Here is a 16,400-nt window from a genome sequence, read left to right as displayed (position 1 = left end):
TCTTCTTGAAATGTTTTCTCTTTTGCTTTTGGCACAGCTCCCTCCTTGTTTTGTCTTTTGATGGCTTCTTTGAGACTCCCCACCTTTATGATGTTGGAGTCCTGAGGCCAAAGTCTTCAGCATGTCTGCTTTTATCTCTAGACTCACTCCCTGGGAGCACTCGTTCAATTTGATAGCTAAATCCTGTCTGTATGCTGATGAACCCCACATTTATACTTCCAGGGCGCACCTTCCTCTGAACCACCAGACTTTCCTATCCCTCTGTCTGCTTGACATCTCCATTTGAAAGTATACTAGACACCTCACCCATAACATGTCCAAAACCACTCTTGATTTTGACCCCACCCATGCCCCAAATCTCCCCAGAATTTCTCCATTTCAATAGATAATACCAATATTCACCCAGTTGCTTATGCCAAAACCTTTTGAGTTAATCCTTGGTTTCTATCTTTTCTCATATCTTATATCCTAAAGTTCATAGCTCAGCTTAAGAAGATATCCCAAACAAGTCCCTACCCTCTTAACTTCCCTACCATCTTGGTTCGAGCCCCTGTTAGCCTTAGGAGGCCATAGTTGCCTTTTAACTGGCCTCTCTGCTTCTTCCCTTTACTTCCACAGTCCAGATTGTTCTTAGCATAGTTGCAAAAATGATCGTTCTAAAACGTAAATCAGGTCTCCCTGCACTCTCTTGAATGGCTGGCTGTTAAATTTAAATTAAATATGTAAATGATATTTGATATTTCAAATCCACACCATGTTTCACAGGTTGTGTTCTGACCTGGGCTACCTCTCTGACTTCACTTGTTGCTTCCTGTGCTACCATCTGCCCACTGCTCCTCACACATGCCAATTGTGATTCTGTTTGAGGGCCTTAGAGCTGGCTGTGCTCTCTGTCACATGGCTTACCTCCCCAGAGAGGCCTTCCCTAACATCCTCTTGTCTCAACTTAGTTTCAGTCAATTTAGGAAAAGAGAGCCCATGATGTGAACCTGGGGTAGGGGTATACAGGTGTTCTTATTACTGTTCTCTACTCCCCTCCCCCCATTTTGGAGAAGGTTTGAAAAGTTTCAAAATAAAAGAGGATGAAAAAAAAAGAAAACAGCAGGCCTCACCACATTTTACGCAGTAATCCCACTTTATTTTTCTTTGTGGCACCTATGATTTCCCAGCTCATTTGATTATTTCTCTCCCTTGCTGTCATGTGAGCTCTGTGAGTGCGATACTTTTTTCTGCTTTCTATTGGATTGATATTTTTTTCTATTTATTATACATTATATTTTGTTTTTAAGAGGGTTTCCCTTAAGACTCAGACCTCATGTTTCTTTACCCTATGGAATTTAATTTTGAAAGAATTTCAGACCTACAGGTCTGATTGATTTCTTAGTCTTATTAGTACTTTATCATACTTTTCATGTCTCTTTGCATTTCTCATCTAGCATTCCATATTCTAGTAATTTTTTTTTATTTTATTTTTGAGGAAGATTAGCCCTGAGCTAACTACTGCCAGGCCTCCTCTTTTCACTGAGGTAGCCTGGCCCTGAGCTAACATCCATGCCCATCTTCCTCTACTTTATACGTGGGACGCCTACCACAACATGGCATGCCAAGTAGTGCCATGTCTGCACCCGGGATCCTAACCGGTGAACCCCTGGCTGCCAAGAGGCGGACTGTGCGAACTTAACTCCTGCGCCACCGGGCCGGCCCCCATTTTCTAGTAATTTTAAATATATACTTCCTATTTCTGTTTTCTTTGTCTTGGTCCCCTAACTTTTTTTCCCATTTAAAAAAATTAAGCTTCAATTTACATAGAGTAAAATTCACCCATTTAGTAGTTTGGACAATTGTATACGGTCATATAACCACTATTATTATGATGATTATGATGTCAGTCTGATTGTTGCTCCTCATAGATAATGTTTCTAGGGGAAGAGACAAACCAGAAATGGGATTTGATGAAAGAAATGTAAGTTTAATAACGTAGAGAAAATTATAAATAAGAAAATTACAAAATTAGTAGGATACTAGCAAAGGATACTGGTGGTAGTATCTTTTAGGCAAGAAGAAAAAAAGCTTTTTTTCCTTTTTGGCCTTATTTTTCTCAAAATAGACCACATTTAATTATGTGTTGTTATATGTCTCAATATCAGTGGGCAACAGTTTATTATGAAATTGAAATAGGTAATATTGGAAAAATTTAAATAGGTAACTTTCGTAAACAGAAGATAATTAGTTGAGAGGCCCAATATGAATTTAGCTTAAGTTAAAAACAATCTCCTGAAAAGATTGTAGATTATTTCTATCATCTGTTAATGCAAGACATCATGAAAGTTTATGGGGTAAATAGTGCAGAGGTAATGGTGGAAACTTGAATACCTGAGAAGAAAGAGTTGGGTACCGCAGCCGTAAATGTGTTGTGAAGAGAAAATGTATCCAAGAGGAGTAGTTCTTTAAATTCTGTTTTTATAAGCATTCCTCGTTAGGCATATATCCTATAAATATATATTGGTTTTTTGTCCTTTAACTTTTTAAATGTTTTTTTAATTAATAGATTTTATTGTTTAGAACAATTTTGGGTTTACAGAAAAATTGAGCAGATGGTACAGAGGGTTTCCATTCCCCCCACCCCCCATTTCCGCTATTATTGACATTGTGCATTAGTGTGGTACATTTCTTACAATTGATAAACCAGTATTGATATATTATTATTAACCAAAGTCCATAGTTTACACTAGAGTTCATTATTTGTGTTATATATTTCTATGAGTTTTGATAAAGGCATAATGTCATGTGTCTGCCATTACAGTGTGTCATGTGAAATAGTTTCACTGCTCTAAAATCCTCTGCGCTCCACCCATTCATCCCTTTCCTACTCCTGTTAAACCCTTTCACTAACTTTCCCCCGTCACTAACTGCTTAACTCAGTAACTACTTGAATTTATATTTTGTGGATGTGTGTTTGGTATATGTATCATGCATGAAGGACGTTCCATCAAGTAGTTAAATAGAACTTTGTCACCACTTGTTTAGAGAGCTGGTACGGAATTGAGTATCCATTAAACCACCTTCTTCCCCAGCCTCAGCTTTACTTCCTTTATTCTCATTTATTTATTTATTTGGTGAGGAAGAGTCACCCTGAACTAACATCCGTTGCCAGTCTTCCTCTTTTTTGCTTAAGGAAGATTGGCCCTGAGCTAACATCTGTGCCAGTCTTCCTCTATTTTGTATGTGGGATGCCACCACAGCATGGCTGGTGAGTGGAGTAGTAGGTCTGTGCCCGGGATCTGAACCCAGGAACCCGGGCTGCTGAAGAGGAGCACATGGAACTTTAACCACTCAGCCATGGGGCGGCCCCCTTACTCTTTTTTTTTTCTCTTTGAGGAAGATTAGCCCTGAGCTAACATGTGCTGCCAATCCTCCTCTTTTTGCTGAGGAAGACTGGCCCTGAGCTAACATCCATGCCCATCTTCCTCTACTTTATATGTGGGACGCCTACCACAGCATGGCTTGCCAAGCGGTGCCATGTCCACACCCGGGATCTGAACTGGTGAACCCTGGGCCGCCGAAGCGGAATGTGTGCACTTAACCGCTGTGCCACTGGGCTGCCCCCCCCCCACTTATTCTTTTTAATGCTCTGTTTTCTTGAATCACATTTAAATGAAAGTTGTTTTTATAAGTACAAACTAGAATTCTTTTAGTTTGCTATGTTTACTGCTTTACAAAATCATACTGTGGAAAAGTAGAATTTCAAATGTATAATTGTTACTAAACTTAATTGTTCTTATGGTATAGACGTTTAAAAAATTAGCTTGCACTATAGACATAATATTTAATTTTAAAGCACAAGTATCTGTAGTTGTCTGTCTCTTAAAATGGTTAAATAAAACTAGTTTTTCCTTTTCTGTCTTCCTTACATTTCGTTTCTACCAGTGAACAACTCTGTGCTTTTTGTTACTGTGGTGAAAAAAGTTCCTTAGGACAAGGGGACTTGAAACAATTTAGAGTAACGCCTGGATTTATCTTGCCCTGGAAAAGCCAAACTTCTAACAAGAAGGACGTTGATGACAACAGCAATGGAACCTGTGAGAAAATACAAAACTCAGCACCACGAAAACAAAGAGGACAGAGAAAGTAAGCAATTTTGAAATTAAATGATTGGAATGCAGTAAGAGTATATATAATTTATTTTCATTGCAATGTTTATGCATATTATAAACGGCGTTGTTAATGAACATTTTTCTCATGTTTTCAACATCTATAGGTTCATAGTAAAGCTTTATGACTCACCATTAACCCAGTAAACACTCCTTTTCTCAACATTTTCTTAGTTAAAAAAAAGTTTGTTTTACGTATATAAACAAAGTCACAAAAGTTAATTTTTACAGGAAAACTTTAAAGAACATAACATAAACCTAAAGGGAGTTCATGCAATTTACTATAAATGGAAAGAAAATAAAACAGGTTAATGGAGTCTTTCTTTTCTTCCTCTAAATTTTTAGTTGTTTGTAAGAAGATAACATAACAGAATAGCAAAACCAAAGTGTTTTTCACTATTCACATTCTTTGTGTCATTTATTTATTTATTTTTATGGTTCAGAAAATATTGATCTGTCCTGTAAACTCTTACCATAATAAATAACTTACTTTCTTTCTAAGTAAGTATATTCTGAGAATGCCCTTTCTAAAGCTAAAGAAGATAACCTTCTTTTAATGAAATAAGAATTTACTAATATATTTGTATTGACTATATACATTCATGGACATTATTGTTACCCAAAACGCTTGTCTAATGTGTTTGCTTTTGGAGTTAAATTCTTTTCTATGTTGTAGAATTTTGTTTGAAGGCCCTCTTAATGTGTGGACTGGCTCTGGTAGTTGAGGGCGTGGAAGTTTCTGTAGTCTATGAGAGACGTGTAAAAATTAATTTAGTTGGAAAGCTAACCAGCTCTGCTCCTTGAGGGTGATGATGTAATCATCCAAGTGGTTATGTGGCTTTTATCCAAATTTAAGTATTAAGGCATTGTTGTGTTGTACTGATTTGATTGGCTCCTTTGTTTGGACTGCTGCCAATGCCTTGAAGACCTGAAGTAGGAAATGAAACAATAACAAGAAAGATAATCTTTTAAAAGAATTTAAGGTGGAACAGCTCAAGAAGGTTTACAAGTACTATGTTTAGAGTCTTGGTGCTTTAAAGGCCGTAGCCAGATCAAATATAAGAGCTTTACCTTTTGTGATCAGCTCAATGCTTACATCCTAATAAAATATATCGAAAGTCCAGCAAACTTATAATGTCCATCAGTAATTAGCAAATTTAATGGATTAGATCAGGTTATATCTTATATCCTCATGCTCTGTCTTGAATAAAGGCAATTATATGTACACGTGTTCTGGGAAATACAGTTTGGCTTCATTTACTTACTTATTTTATAAACTAAGTTAATTTTTTAGTGAGAACTTTTATAAGCTAAGATAATTATTTAAAAATAGCCTTTGTTTAATTAGTGTCTTTATATACACTTAGTGTTTACCAAGTTATTAAGTAATGATTACAAGCCAGTTAGTGGACCTTAGGAATAAAGCACATTTATAAAATTTGGAAATCATTTAGGGGTGGACAATTAGTTTAGCTTGGTAATGATTTTACATATTTATAAAATATTACTAGTGAATTATAAACCTAAATTATAAACTAGATAAACAGCTAGTTAAAATTTTTTTTTTAACTTGAAAAGGAGGTTTTCAACATAGTTTTCCTCTCTTGGTGCACTAAATATAAGAATATATAATTAAGGATTCTTTTCCTCTTTTTGTTTTGGACTTAAAATTTGGGGGGTGTATATTTCAGCTGACTTCTCTTGATGATCTTTCCTAAGCTGGGTTGCTGTCATCCTTAGGATTGACAGCAGCATCTTACTGACATACAAACTAGCTGCAAAACCTGAAGGTAAAATTTGATTAAGCTGCTGGTTAGGAGCTGGTTAGTAATAGACTGGTTAATCATTTTATTGATTTTTTTTACCCATTCCCTCCATTAAATACTAGTGCAAAGAAGATATGTTAAAACAATACATTAGTCTTTGTAGATGAACTGTTAGCCTTTTTTTTCTCCCAATAAAATAACAATGATTAGTAATGAAGAATATATTCATAGGAATGGAAATTATATTTATAGGAAAGAGTTTGTTCTCATTTTACTGTGGGCCTTTATAAAAATGAGAATTTAAAGTTAGCATAGCATGCTAAACTTTTAGAAAAGTGAGTCTATGCATTTCTAATGCTGAACTTTAAAAATACTGGTTATTTTTAAATGGTTTGATATTTAAATGTACTTATTGAAATATGTTAATACTTTTTTTCTTTCAATGATTCCAGGTATAAAAAAGTTTAGTACCCTGGTCATTGTGCTGATTTTCTCTTAATAGGAATCATGATAAATATCCAGCATACAGAAGTGCAGTGAGTTATGATCTATATTCAATAGTGATTTAATCCAGAATTATGATCAGGTTAAATACTATGATATCAGGAGAAGATTAAAGTTTTAGTGCCAGTCATCTGATTTCCCATATTTAATGTTTAAACACAATAGTAGTCTTTGTTTACTTAATGATCTCAATTAATATCTGAAGTTGAAGGCCTTGAAGTCTGAAATCTCCCATATGTTGTATACTTTATTCAGTGTTCATTTTTATACTGTAGATTTTGCTGTTACACTATCTTCCTTATTCCCCAAGCCACTAGTAGCTACTTTGTTTCTGCTTTTTGCTTCTGATTGTGAGGTAGTCTTGGTAGAGAGTTCTTGCAACGTCATGTCACAGACCAGCTGTCCAGATTTGTCGAGGGGACCGTAAGAAAGCTCCAGCTGAGACATTGTGCTCCCACTACCTCCCTCTTCACACTTTGTAGTGGGTTTTCATTTCCCCTGGGAAATAACCTTTCTTTACATAAAATTAACTGCCAGATCTATTGTGGTAGTCCTCATGATAAAGTTAAAATTTCTGATTTGATTGGGTTATGTTTTTGTAAGCATTTCAACTAAGGCTAAAGGAAATATTCATTTTTTGTGATAAAATATGGCTCCTATTAGAATACTAGATGTCAATTTTTTTAAAAAAAATTATAGAATGGCAAAATAAATTTCCAACCATAATTTTTCATACTTCCTTATGGATTTGGAGACTTTTTTTTGTAGTTGTTGCTTACATGATAGACTATAGCAATCCAGTTTTACATTGTACTATGAATAATGACAGATGTATTCTAAAAGTTGTTTTATGACATTTATGCCTAATAAATTAAAATTGATTTGGCAATTCATTATATTTAAGTTGTTATAAAACAAAACAGTTTTCTATTTATCACTTTCGCATCGATTTTATTTTGTTTTATTTTTCCAGAGAACGATCTCCTCAGCAGAATATAGTATCTTGTGTAAGTGTCAGCACGCAGACTGCTTCAGATGATCAGGCTGGTAAATTATGGGATGAACTCAGTCTGGTTGGCCTTCCAGATGCCATTGATGTCCAAGCCTTAGTTGATCCTACAGGTATGAACTGGTCTTGATTCTGTAAGCATTTTAAGTTTAGTGAATTCTCAACTAAATAGTAAATACTTTTCATCTAGAAATAATTATCACATTGTAAAAAATGTTGTTAAGTACGCCTGCTTAAAATAAATTGTGTAATTATGTTTATCTAATTTGTTTACCATCTGCATAGGGCCAGCACTGGACTGGATGCTTTATAAATATTTGCATTTACTCTTGTGTAGATAGCGATGCCATGGAGATCTGACAGTTGAGGAAAGAGAAGATTTTAAAGGGATCTGTGAGAACTTGGGGAACATGGCAGTCTAGGTCTGTTTAATGTAGGGGTAAAGGACGATAGATCTTAGCCATGTGGGTCTACTGTTATAATGGGATAGTAACGCATACTCATGATGTGGGTATACTGTTATAATGGCATAGTAACGCATACTCATGATGTGGGTCTACTGTTATAATGGCATAGTAACGCATACTCATGATGTGGGTATACTGTTATAATGGCATAGTAACGCATACTCATGATGTGGTGCTGTTGGGAGTTTGAGTAAGTTTCATTCTACAGTTGAACTGCATATTGATTGATAGTGGGTCAAGTGCCATGTGATAGAGAATTTAAACAAGCTTTTGGTGTGGGATGGAGCAGAATAGAGGTTTATATGTACATTATTTGCTATATATCCTCTTTGTCTTAAAGTATAAATAATGTTCTTTATATTTTATGTAAAGATACCAAATAAAATATCTTATAGTAATATTTAAATAAAATGACTAAAAACTAATTTTTTTTTTGGTTGAAGAAATAATCACTAATTCAGTGATTTTCAAACTTTTATCTGCATTAGAATCACCTGGAGGGCTTGTTAAAACAGATTTCTGGATACCACTGCAAGAGTTTTTGATTCAGTACGTCTTGGTTTTGCATTTCTAACAAGTCCCAGATGATACTGATGCTGTGGTCCAGAGACTGGACCACATTTTGAGAAGGACTGCTTTAGTGATATCACAAATATAGGATACCATTGTGTATTTAGACATTAGAGTTAGTTCAGGGCTTTATGTCTTTACTTATTAGTGTTAACGTATTTAATGTTTATTCATTTGCTCCTTTTCACTTTAACCATTTTAGGCACTTGTTGGGCTCATCACCGTTGTGTGGAGTGGTCTCTGGGAGTATGCCAGATGGAAGAATCATTATTAGTGAACGTGGACAAAGCTGTTGTCTCAGGGAGCACAGAAGTAAGTTTAAGAAAGAAGTATTTAAACCACAGCTTTATAAATTTACTCTAGTCAACAAAAAGGTTCACTTGCAAGAACTATCTATTAAATGATTACTATAAAGTAAAAACTCTTAAAATAGGAAGTTATTAATTTATATCCAAGAATAGTTTGTGCAGATCACCAGAACATAATGTTAAGTTGTGCAGTAAATGTAAATCTTTAAAAATATTTTACATTCAAACCAGAAATTAAAATTTTTAGAACTGAAAATTCCTAATTAAGCTTATATGTCCATGTTGTTATTCTTTAAGACAGAACTATTTGATGAAGATTTAAAACGAGAGAGACAGATTTGACAGGTCTTTAGTCTACAATGTGGACTAGCTTTCTTTGATGTTTTAAAAATTGATTAAAATATTTCTTTTCAATCAAGTTGGCAGTTCAGTTCATCTCTTTGGCACTATCCCAAAGTAATATCATATACACACTCTCCCATCTTTTAAAGCTTTCACTGTGATTTTCATGTAATTTTGAAATGAGCACAAAAATAAATGCAATATTTACCTTCCTTCTATAAACCAACAAACGCTATGAAGTGAAATTGCTTTGCTGACTACAAATTCCCTTTGGTTTTTGACAAGTATATTTAGGAGAAATGAAACAGTCTTTCCAAAGGAATATTAAAAATAGAATTTTTGACCATAGAAATTATATATATATAGATGGAATATAGGTAAAACTTTCAAAAATATAGTTGGGACAAGGACTTAGATTCAAGTAATTATTCAATTATTATAACATTAGCTTTACTCAAATTATCAAAATGATCTAATTTATATGGATGAGTACATCTCACCTCAAGATTAGTCACATTAGATAGAGTGCTTGTTTTGGAAAGGTGACATTACATTTAAATGCTTATGTTACCAAATTTTGAGCAATATAATGCATAATGGTAAATTCCACAGTCCGAACATACTGAGATGGCCAGATCCAGACTGTGATAGACCAACGAGCGCTATTTCTTCATGAACTACTTCAGAAGTAGCTTTGGATTATTTGGTGACGGTGAAAAGTTTTACAAGAAAGGCAATGAACAAAGGCTAAAATGAGCTTTGTGGTGGCCGATTGGAATCAGAGGAATCAATATGAACTCATGGTTTTTAATATTTATACAAATACAGAAATATAGATCTATAGATGTGTGTATATACTTGAGTCAGTATGTATACATGTATTTCCTAGCTTTCTTCACTAAGAAGGTACATAAAAGAAAGCTTGCCTCATCCTGTCCTTTTTGGACAGAAGATACCATTTTAATTCTTTAAATACTTACTGAATAATATTTAAATGGAATTTAGAGATTAGGGCTATGCCCTAACTCTGACAGGAATCAAGGCCATGGAAGACATGCATTCTTTCACTTTATCTGGGTATTAGTATTGAGTGGGCCCAAGCAGGTAGAATGCAGATGGAGTACAGTCATGCGCTGCATAATGATGTTCTGGTCAACGACAGACCACATATTTGATGGTGGTGCCATAAGATTAGTACCATATAGCCTAGGTATGCGTAGGCTATACCACCTAGGTTTGTGTAAGTGCTGTAGGGGAGGAAGAAATTTTCCTTTACCCTTCTAGGTTCTTCTGGCTGGTCTAAGAATTAAATTGACATGAGACATAGTAACAGGAGAAAGACAAAAGTTTAATAACATGTATACATGGGAGAAACCCAGGAAAACTGAGTAACTTGCCAAAATGACCAAAGCCCTCACCTTAAATATCATCCTTAGCTAAAGACAAAAGAAGATGTTGGGCTGGGGAGAGGCAGGGACTTCAAGGGGAAGGGAGGAATTCACAGGAAGGTGAAAAGGAGCAAACCTTTGGAAAACAAGTGTTTGGCCACACAGAAACAGAAGAGCACAGAGGGGAGCCAACAAACAGGCTTTTCTAGGTGCCTCCCTGTCTACCACCCAGATTGTGTTTTGCTAAGGTGATAGCTCTTCTCCTGAGGCAGGTTTTTTCATCTGAATCATTTTAGGCAGTTAAGGGGGAGATACAAAGAAAAACTTTCTGAGTTTTTGTTTTTAAAAAATAATCAGCCTATTAAAATAATCCTCATGTTAAAGAGACACATTTTGGGATGGCAGATTTTGTTTCCCTTCAGTACACTCTGTGTTGTTCGCACAGTGACAGTTATTGCCCGATGATGCATCTCTCAGAACGTGTCCCTATCATTAAGCGATGCACGACTGTACTTGGAGTAGATGGAGAGATGAGATTAGAAGGAAACTAGTGGCAGTATTGTCAGACCTTTCCTTCTCCACTACATTACTCAATCAAAACTTACAGTATTGTCAGTCTTTTGTTGCCATTTCTTCTGTTTTTTGGTTTTCTCCTTTATCAAATAGGCACAGGATAGATTACTTAGCTAGAACTATTTTAGTTTGCCCCTAAGAAAAGAAGAGTTTGTCTCACTGACAAAAATTCAGACATATAACAACACATTTGCTGATAAGGCTGTGGGGAAATAGGCACTATAGTTTGCTGGTGGGAATGCATATTGGTACATATCTTCTGGAGGGAAATTTAGCAATACCTAACAAACCACATACGCATTTAGCTCTTGACCTTCCTGGGAATCTATCCTGAAAATGTACCTCCAGTAATACAAAATACTTGTGCTATTAAAAGTTAATAATTGCAGCAGTGCTTAGTTTGCAACATTCTGGAAACAACCTAAATGACTACACAGAGTAGAATGATTGAATAAACTATGGTATGGTTCACACAGTGGAATCCTGTGCAGCTGTAAAAATACGTCGAGGAGTATCTCTATGAACTGATGTGAAATGGTTTCCAATATATTTTTAAGTGGAACAAAAAAAGTCTGCGAAAGACCATTTATGGTGTGCAACCTTTTATGTAAGAAAGAATGAGATATAAGAAAATATACATGCATATGCTAGTTTTTGGAAAAGAAATACAAGAAAGATAAACTGGAAACTAAAGAGACTGGTTGTCTATGGAGGATGAGTGGGAAGGAGGTTAGAAGAAGACGATAGTGGGATTGTTGTAGCAGGGATGAAGTGTGACCTACACTTCTCAGATATATCTTTTTGCATAGCTCTGACTCTTAAAATGATAGAATTGTTTCACATACCCTCTAAATAAGCAGTTACAACCATCTAGAAAATGGAGAAACGCAAAAAGGAGTAGCAAAATTCACACTGAAGGGGATAGGGAGGAAAAGAGCTAACCTAAGTAACTGGAAAACAGTATCTTAACTGGGTACCCGTTGAGCTAAAGACAAGGAACTGCACATACTGTGTTATCTGGTGACACAGGTGTTTCTCACAGGGGTACGGGTTAGCAATTCTGAAACTACTTTATGTGTATACTGTAAGTGAGCAAATAAATAAATATATGGTAGACAATGAGAATTAGGTTTTTCAGTGTTGGAGAAAGGAGCTACAAATAAGGCTAAAATGAATTTTGTGGTTTTGGAATGGAATCAGAGATACCAATATAAACTCATGGTTTTTAATATTTATGCAGACATACAGAAATATAGATGTATGTATATGCGTGGGTTGGTACGCATACATATATTTCCTAGCTCTCTCTGCTGTGAAGGCCTGGAAGCAATGACCCCAGTAGCAGTGAGGACACCTTGTTCCCAGATCTTGGTTTCTAACCACTCTTCTCCAATAAAACGAATCTTGCTCGTTTTTTTTCTTTTGTTTTTTTTATTAAAAGATTGGCACCTGAGCTAACCACTGTTGCCAGTCTTTTCTTTTTTTCCCTTCTTCCCAAAGCCCCCCAGTGTATAGTTGTATATTCTAGATGTGAGTGCCTTTGGTGGTTCTGTGTGGAACGCCGCCTCAGCATGCCCTGAAGAGCGGTGCCGTGTCTGTGCCCGGGATTCGAACCGGCGAAACCCTGGGCCGCTGAAGCGGAGCATGCAAACTTAACCACTCGGCCACGGGGCTGGCCCCCTGGCTCCTTGAGAAGTAGTTCATGCTGCAGGAAAAATAACAAGGTGAGGTGCCAGAAAGTAAGGAAGTGCTCAAAAAGATGGGGACTTGTTAGAAGCATAGGAGCCAACCTGAAGGAGATCCTAAGAGCTGTACCAATGTGAGCAACAATAAAAAATAATGATGAGGGCCTGGCCCAGTGGCCGAGTGGTTAAGTTCCTGTGCTTCGCTTCGGTGGTCCAGAGTTTTGCCAGTTTGGATCCTGGGCGCAGACATGGCACCACTCGTCAGGCCATGCTGAGGCGGCGTCCCACATAGCACAGAGACACTCACAACTAGAATATACAACTGTGTACTGGGGGGTATGGGGAGAAGAAGAAGAAGAAGAAGAAGAAGAAGAAGAAGAAGAAGAAGAAAAAAAGATTGGCAACAGTTGTTAGTTCAGGTGCCAATCTTTAAAAAAATGAAAAATAAATGATGATACTGGATTTTAATCCAAAGAATAAAATAAGTACTCTTGAGTCTGTATTGATATAAATAAATAAGCAGCATAAATCAAATCACATCACTCCTCTATCTAACACTCTTCAGTGACTTCCCATTTCATTCCGAGAAAAAAATGCCAGTCCTTCCTAACCGACAGGGCTCTCCATGATCTTCACCCCCCACCATTACTAAGACATCACCCACCATAACTCTTCCCCTCATTTGCTTCTTTCAGCCCCACTGACCTTGGTCATCCTCAAATACACTAGACATAGATCCACCTCAGGGCCTTTGCAGTCCTTGTTCCCTCTTTGTTGAATATTCTTCTTAGATATATGCATGGCTTGCTCCCTCTTTTCCTTTAGGTATTTATTCAAGGGTTACCTTATCAGTGAGGGCTTTGCTGGGCTCCCTATTGAAAATGTCAAGTGCCTCCTCCTCCTCTAATGTCCCTGATAGATTCTTTCCTCCTTTGCACTTAGCACCATCTAACATAATGCATATTTACTAAATAATCTTGTTAATCTCCCCTCACTAGAATAGTAGTGCCATTGCAGCAAGAATCTTTTTCTGTTTTGGTCATTCCTCAATGAATATTTGTAGCCCAGAATAGCACTAAAGCACATTCATGCAATCGTTCATAATTATAAGAAAGAAGTCTGAAGTGCCAGAGTGTTAAAGGAGGTCACCAATATGGTTAATGTTATACAAGTTTATAAATTTATAATTGCCAAAAAATCTTAGACTAAATGTTTACAATTTTACATAAGCAGCTAGGGACAGGGGAGCAGTGACAGTGAAAATCTTTGAGATCTCGAAAGGTTCCCTAGGGGCAAAGTGTATAAAAGTGCTGTTGAACTTAGAATACGTTTTCATTTTGTTTTTTTCTTTATAAAAGCTTTATTGAAATATAATTCACACATTGTAAAACTCACCTTTTAAAAGTGTATATTTCAGTGGATTTTAGTATATTCACAGAGTCGTGGAACTGTCACCATTATCTGTCTTTTGAATATTTTCATCATCCCAAAAGAAACCCTGTACCCGTTTCTCCTTTCTCCTGGCACCTGGCAACAGCTCATCTATTTTCTGTCTCTGTGATTTGCCTGTTTTGGGCATTTCATATGTGAAATCATAGCATATGTAGTCGGCCTCCTTTCACCTCGCATGTTTTCAAGGTTCATCTGTGTGTAGCATGTATCAGTATTTTACAATACATTTTTATTTTACCAAAAGACAGATGTTCTAAATTTGTTGACCTTTATTATGATATGTGGTCGAATGTATTATACCTTCCTCTGTTTTCAAAGAAAATAAACGTTTCATCTGCATCTTTAAGATAAAGGTGACATTTCAACAATGAGAGTGTAATGACTTTTCAAAGAAACCTGTACTGGAGGTTGAGTATTTTGAAAATGGCTGGTTGGAATTATTTCTATTGATGTTTTATTGCCAGAAACAATGGAAGTCTGTAAAAAACAACCAGCTGACCAAAAAATTGTTCTCATGTTTGTTGCCAAAAAATTTTAGATATAGAATTCCCTGATCTGTTTAAAATTTTCTAAAAAGTTTTGGTATGTTTTACGCCATCTTGTTAAAAATTTAAAAAATGAATACTTTTTGATTACAGAAGGTGAAAATTTACTGGTTAAATTTCGATAATTTTGATTGGGATTGAAAAATGGTTATGGAAATGATGCAGTACTTCTGTTTAGATCTATTTTTGTGAGAATCCTCTTTCTTTAAAAAAAAACCCCAGACCTATGACAGACATTGAAATAAACTGAAGTTAGAATCAGGCCTTTCAGTCTAAGAAGGTGGAAGAGAACAAAGTACAAAGCTCATATGGAAGGGTTGCAGTATTCCCTAAACTTTCTGACTGTGCACATCTTTCAATAAGAAATATTTGAGAATGCATCTATATTATACCTTCTCATTAGAATATGTCTTTCTCCTTTATGTCACTTACCAACATTTGTAAATTTACATTGTGAGAGTCTTTTGTTAATTTTGGTCCCCCCCAACCAGGGCTGTAAGCACCATGAGGGCATGGATAATATCTGTTTTGGTTTATTATTTTGTCTCTAGTGCCTAACAAAGTACCTGGAACACAAGAGAGTCATTTACGGGATGAATGAGTGCATGAATGGAATTTACCAATGAAAGAGGATATGGAGTACATTAGCTTGAATGGAGCATGTGCTACTGGCACCTAGTGGCTGTTGTTAAACGTCCTGCAAGGCACAGAACAGCCTCCCACAACAAAGAATTACCCAGCTCAAAATGTCAGTAGTGCTGAGATTAAAAAATCTTGGTTTAATGAGTAATATTATGCCTATTATAAAATTAGTGTATTTAATATAATTTCCTCACATGTTAAATGGCATTCTTTATCAAGCAATTTAGTTTTTCTGGGATTTCCCTCAGATTGGTTTTCAGTTTTTCCAGGGGGGAACTGTATCTTTTGCTAGATGGAAGAATATGCTCACCTGTGAACCTCTGTTTCAGGAAGTGTTTTGGTGTTTTTCCTTTAATTTCCTCTTTGGAGCCCTGGGGGTGCTACCAACATCGTGGAAGTCTGGATAGTTTGAATATTACCAGGGGAGTAGTTTAATTCTGCATAGATGTTTGATCATTTATTTACCTGAAGCCCATCTTTCCTGCTCTCTGCTCATTGCCCCCCAGAAGAAATAACCCTTAAACCTCCAACTTGTGTTTCTGTTTCTTTAACTAGTTCTGAATCAAATGTTCTCTGCAAATAAAACATTGAAAAATTACTCATGTCATCTCCCTACTTAGAATTGAAAAGTTTTTATGTTTTTCCACCCTCCTCTCCTGCCACCAGTCCACATTGAAATTCCATTGTATTACACTTATTTTGTGCCAGATGTCTGTGTAAAACCAACTGAGTTCTGTGAGAAGAGTTGTAAGCTTTTTATAGTTTGGGTTCTTTTTGTAGACTGTGAAAGAGAACAATATAAATAGCTTTTCTATAATAAAGTTGCGGTACACATTAAGAATGTAGATAAGCAATGTAGTATAAATGTAATTTTGGTAAAAAAAATTAATCAGTATACGGTAGAAGTCTCTCTCCACACCCCTCCTCTAACCAACTGACAGTAGGTTTATATAAGATCATTTAAAATATTAGTCTGCATCTTTATGTAAGGTGTGATT

The 16,400-nt window shown here is 36.0% G+C and overlaps 1 protein-coding gene across 30 annotated transcripts in view; it reads left to right on the top strand.

Moving 5' to 3' along the window:
* The window catches only part of KMT2C (lysine methyltransferase 2C), a 269,112-nt gene that overhangs the window by 95,710 nt on the left and 157,002 nt on the right, over positions 1–16,400 (top strand). For all 30 annotated transcript variants that reach the window (XM_070265295.1, XM_070265289.1, XM_070265285.1 and 27 more), the window contains exons 4-6: positions 3,928–4,128; positions 7,395–7,543; positions 8,670–8,779. In XM_070265295.1, the coding sequence (XP_070121396.1) occupies positions 3,928–4,128; positions 7,395–7,543; positions 8,670–8,779 (460 nt within the window). The remainder of the gene's footprint in view (positions 1–3,927; positions 4,129–7,394; positions 7,544–8,669; positions 8,780–16,400) is intronic.

The sequence above is a fragment of the Equus caballus genome, chromosome 4, assembly GCF_041296265.1.
Source record: "Equus caballus isolate H_3958 breed thoroughbred chromosome 4, TB-T2T, whole genome shotgun sequence".
Lineage (NCBI taxonomy): Eukaryota > Metazoa > Chordata > Mammalia > Perissodactyla > Equidae > Equus > Equus caballus.
This window is presented reverse-complemented; position numbering and strand designations above follow the sequence as displayed.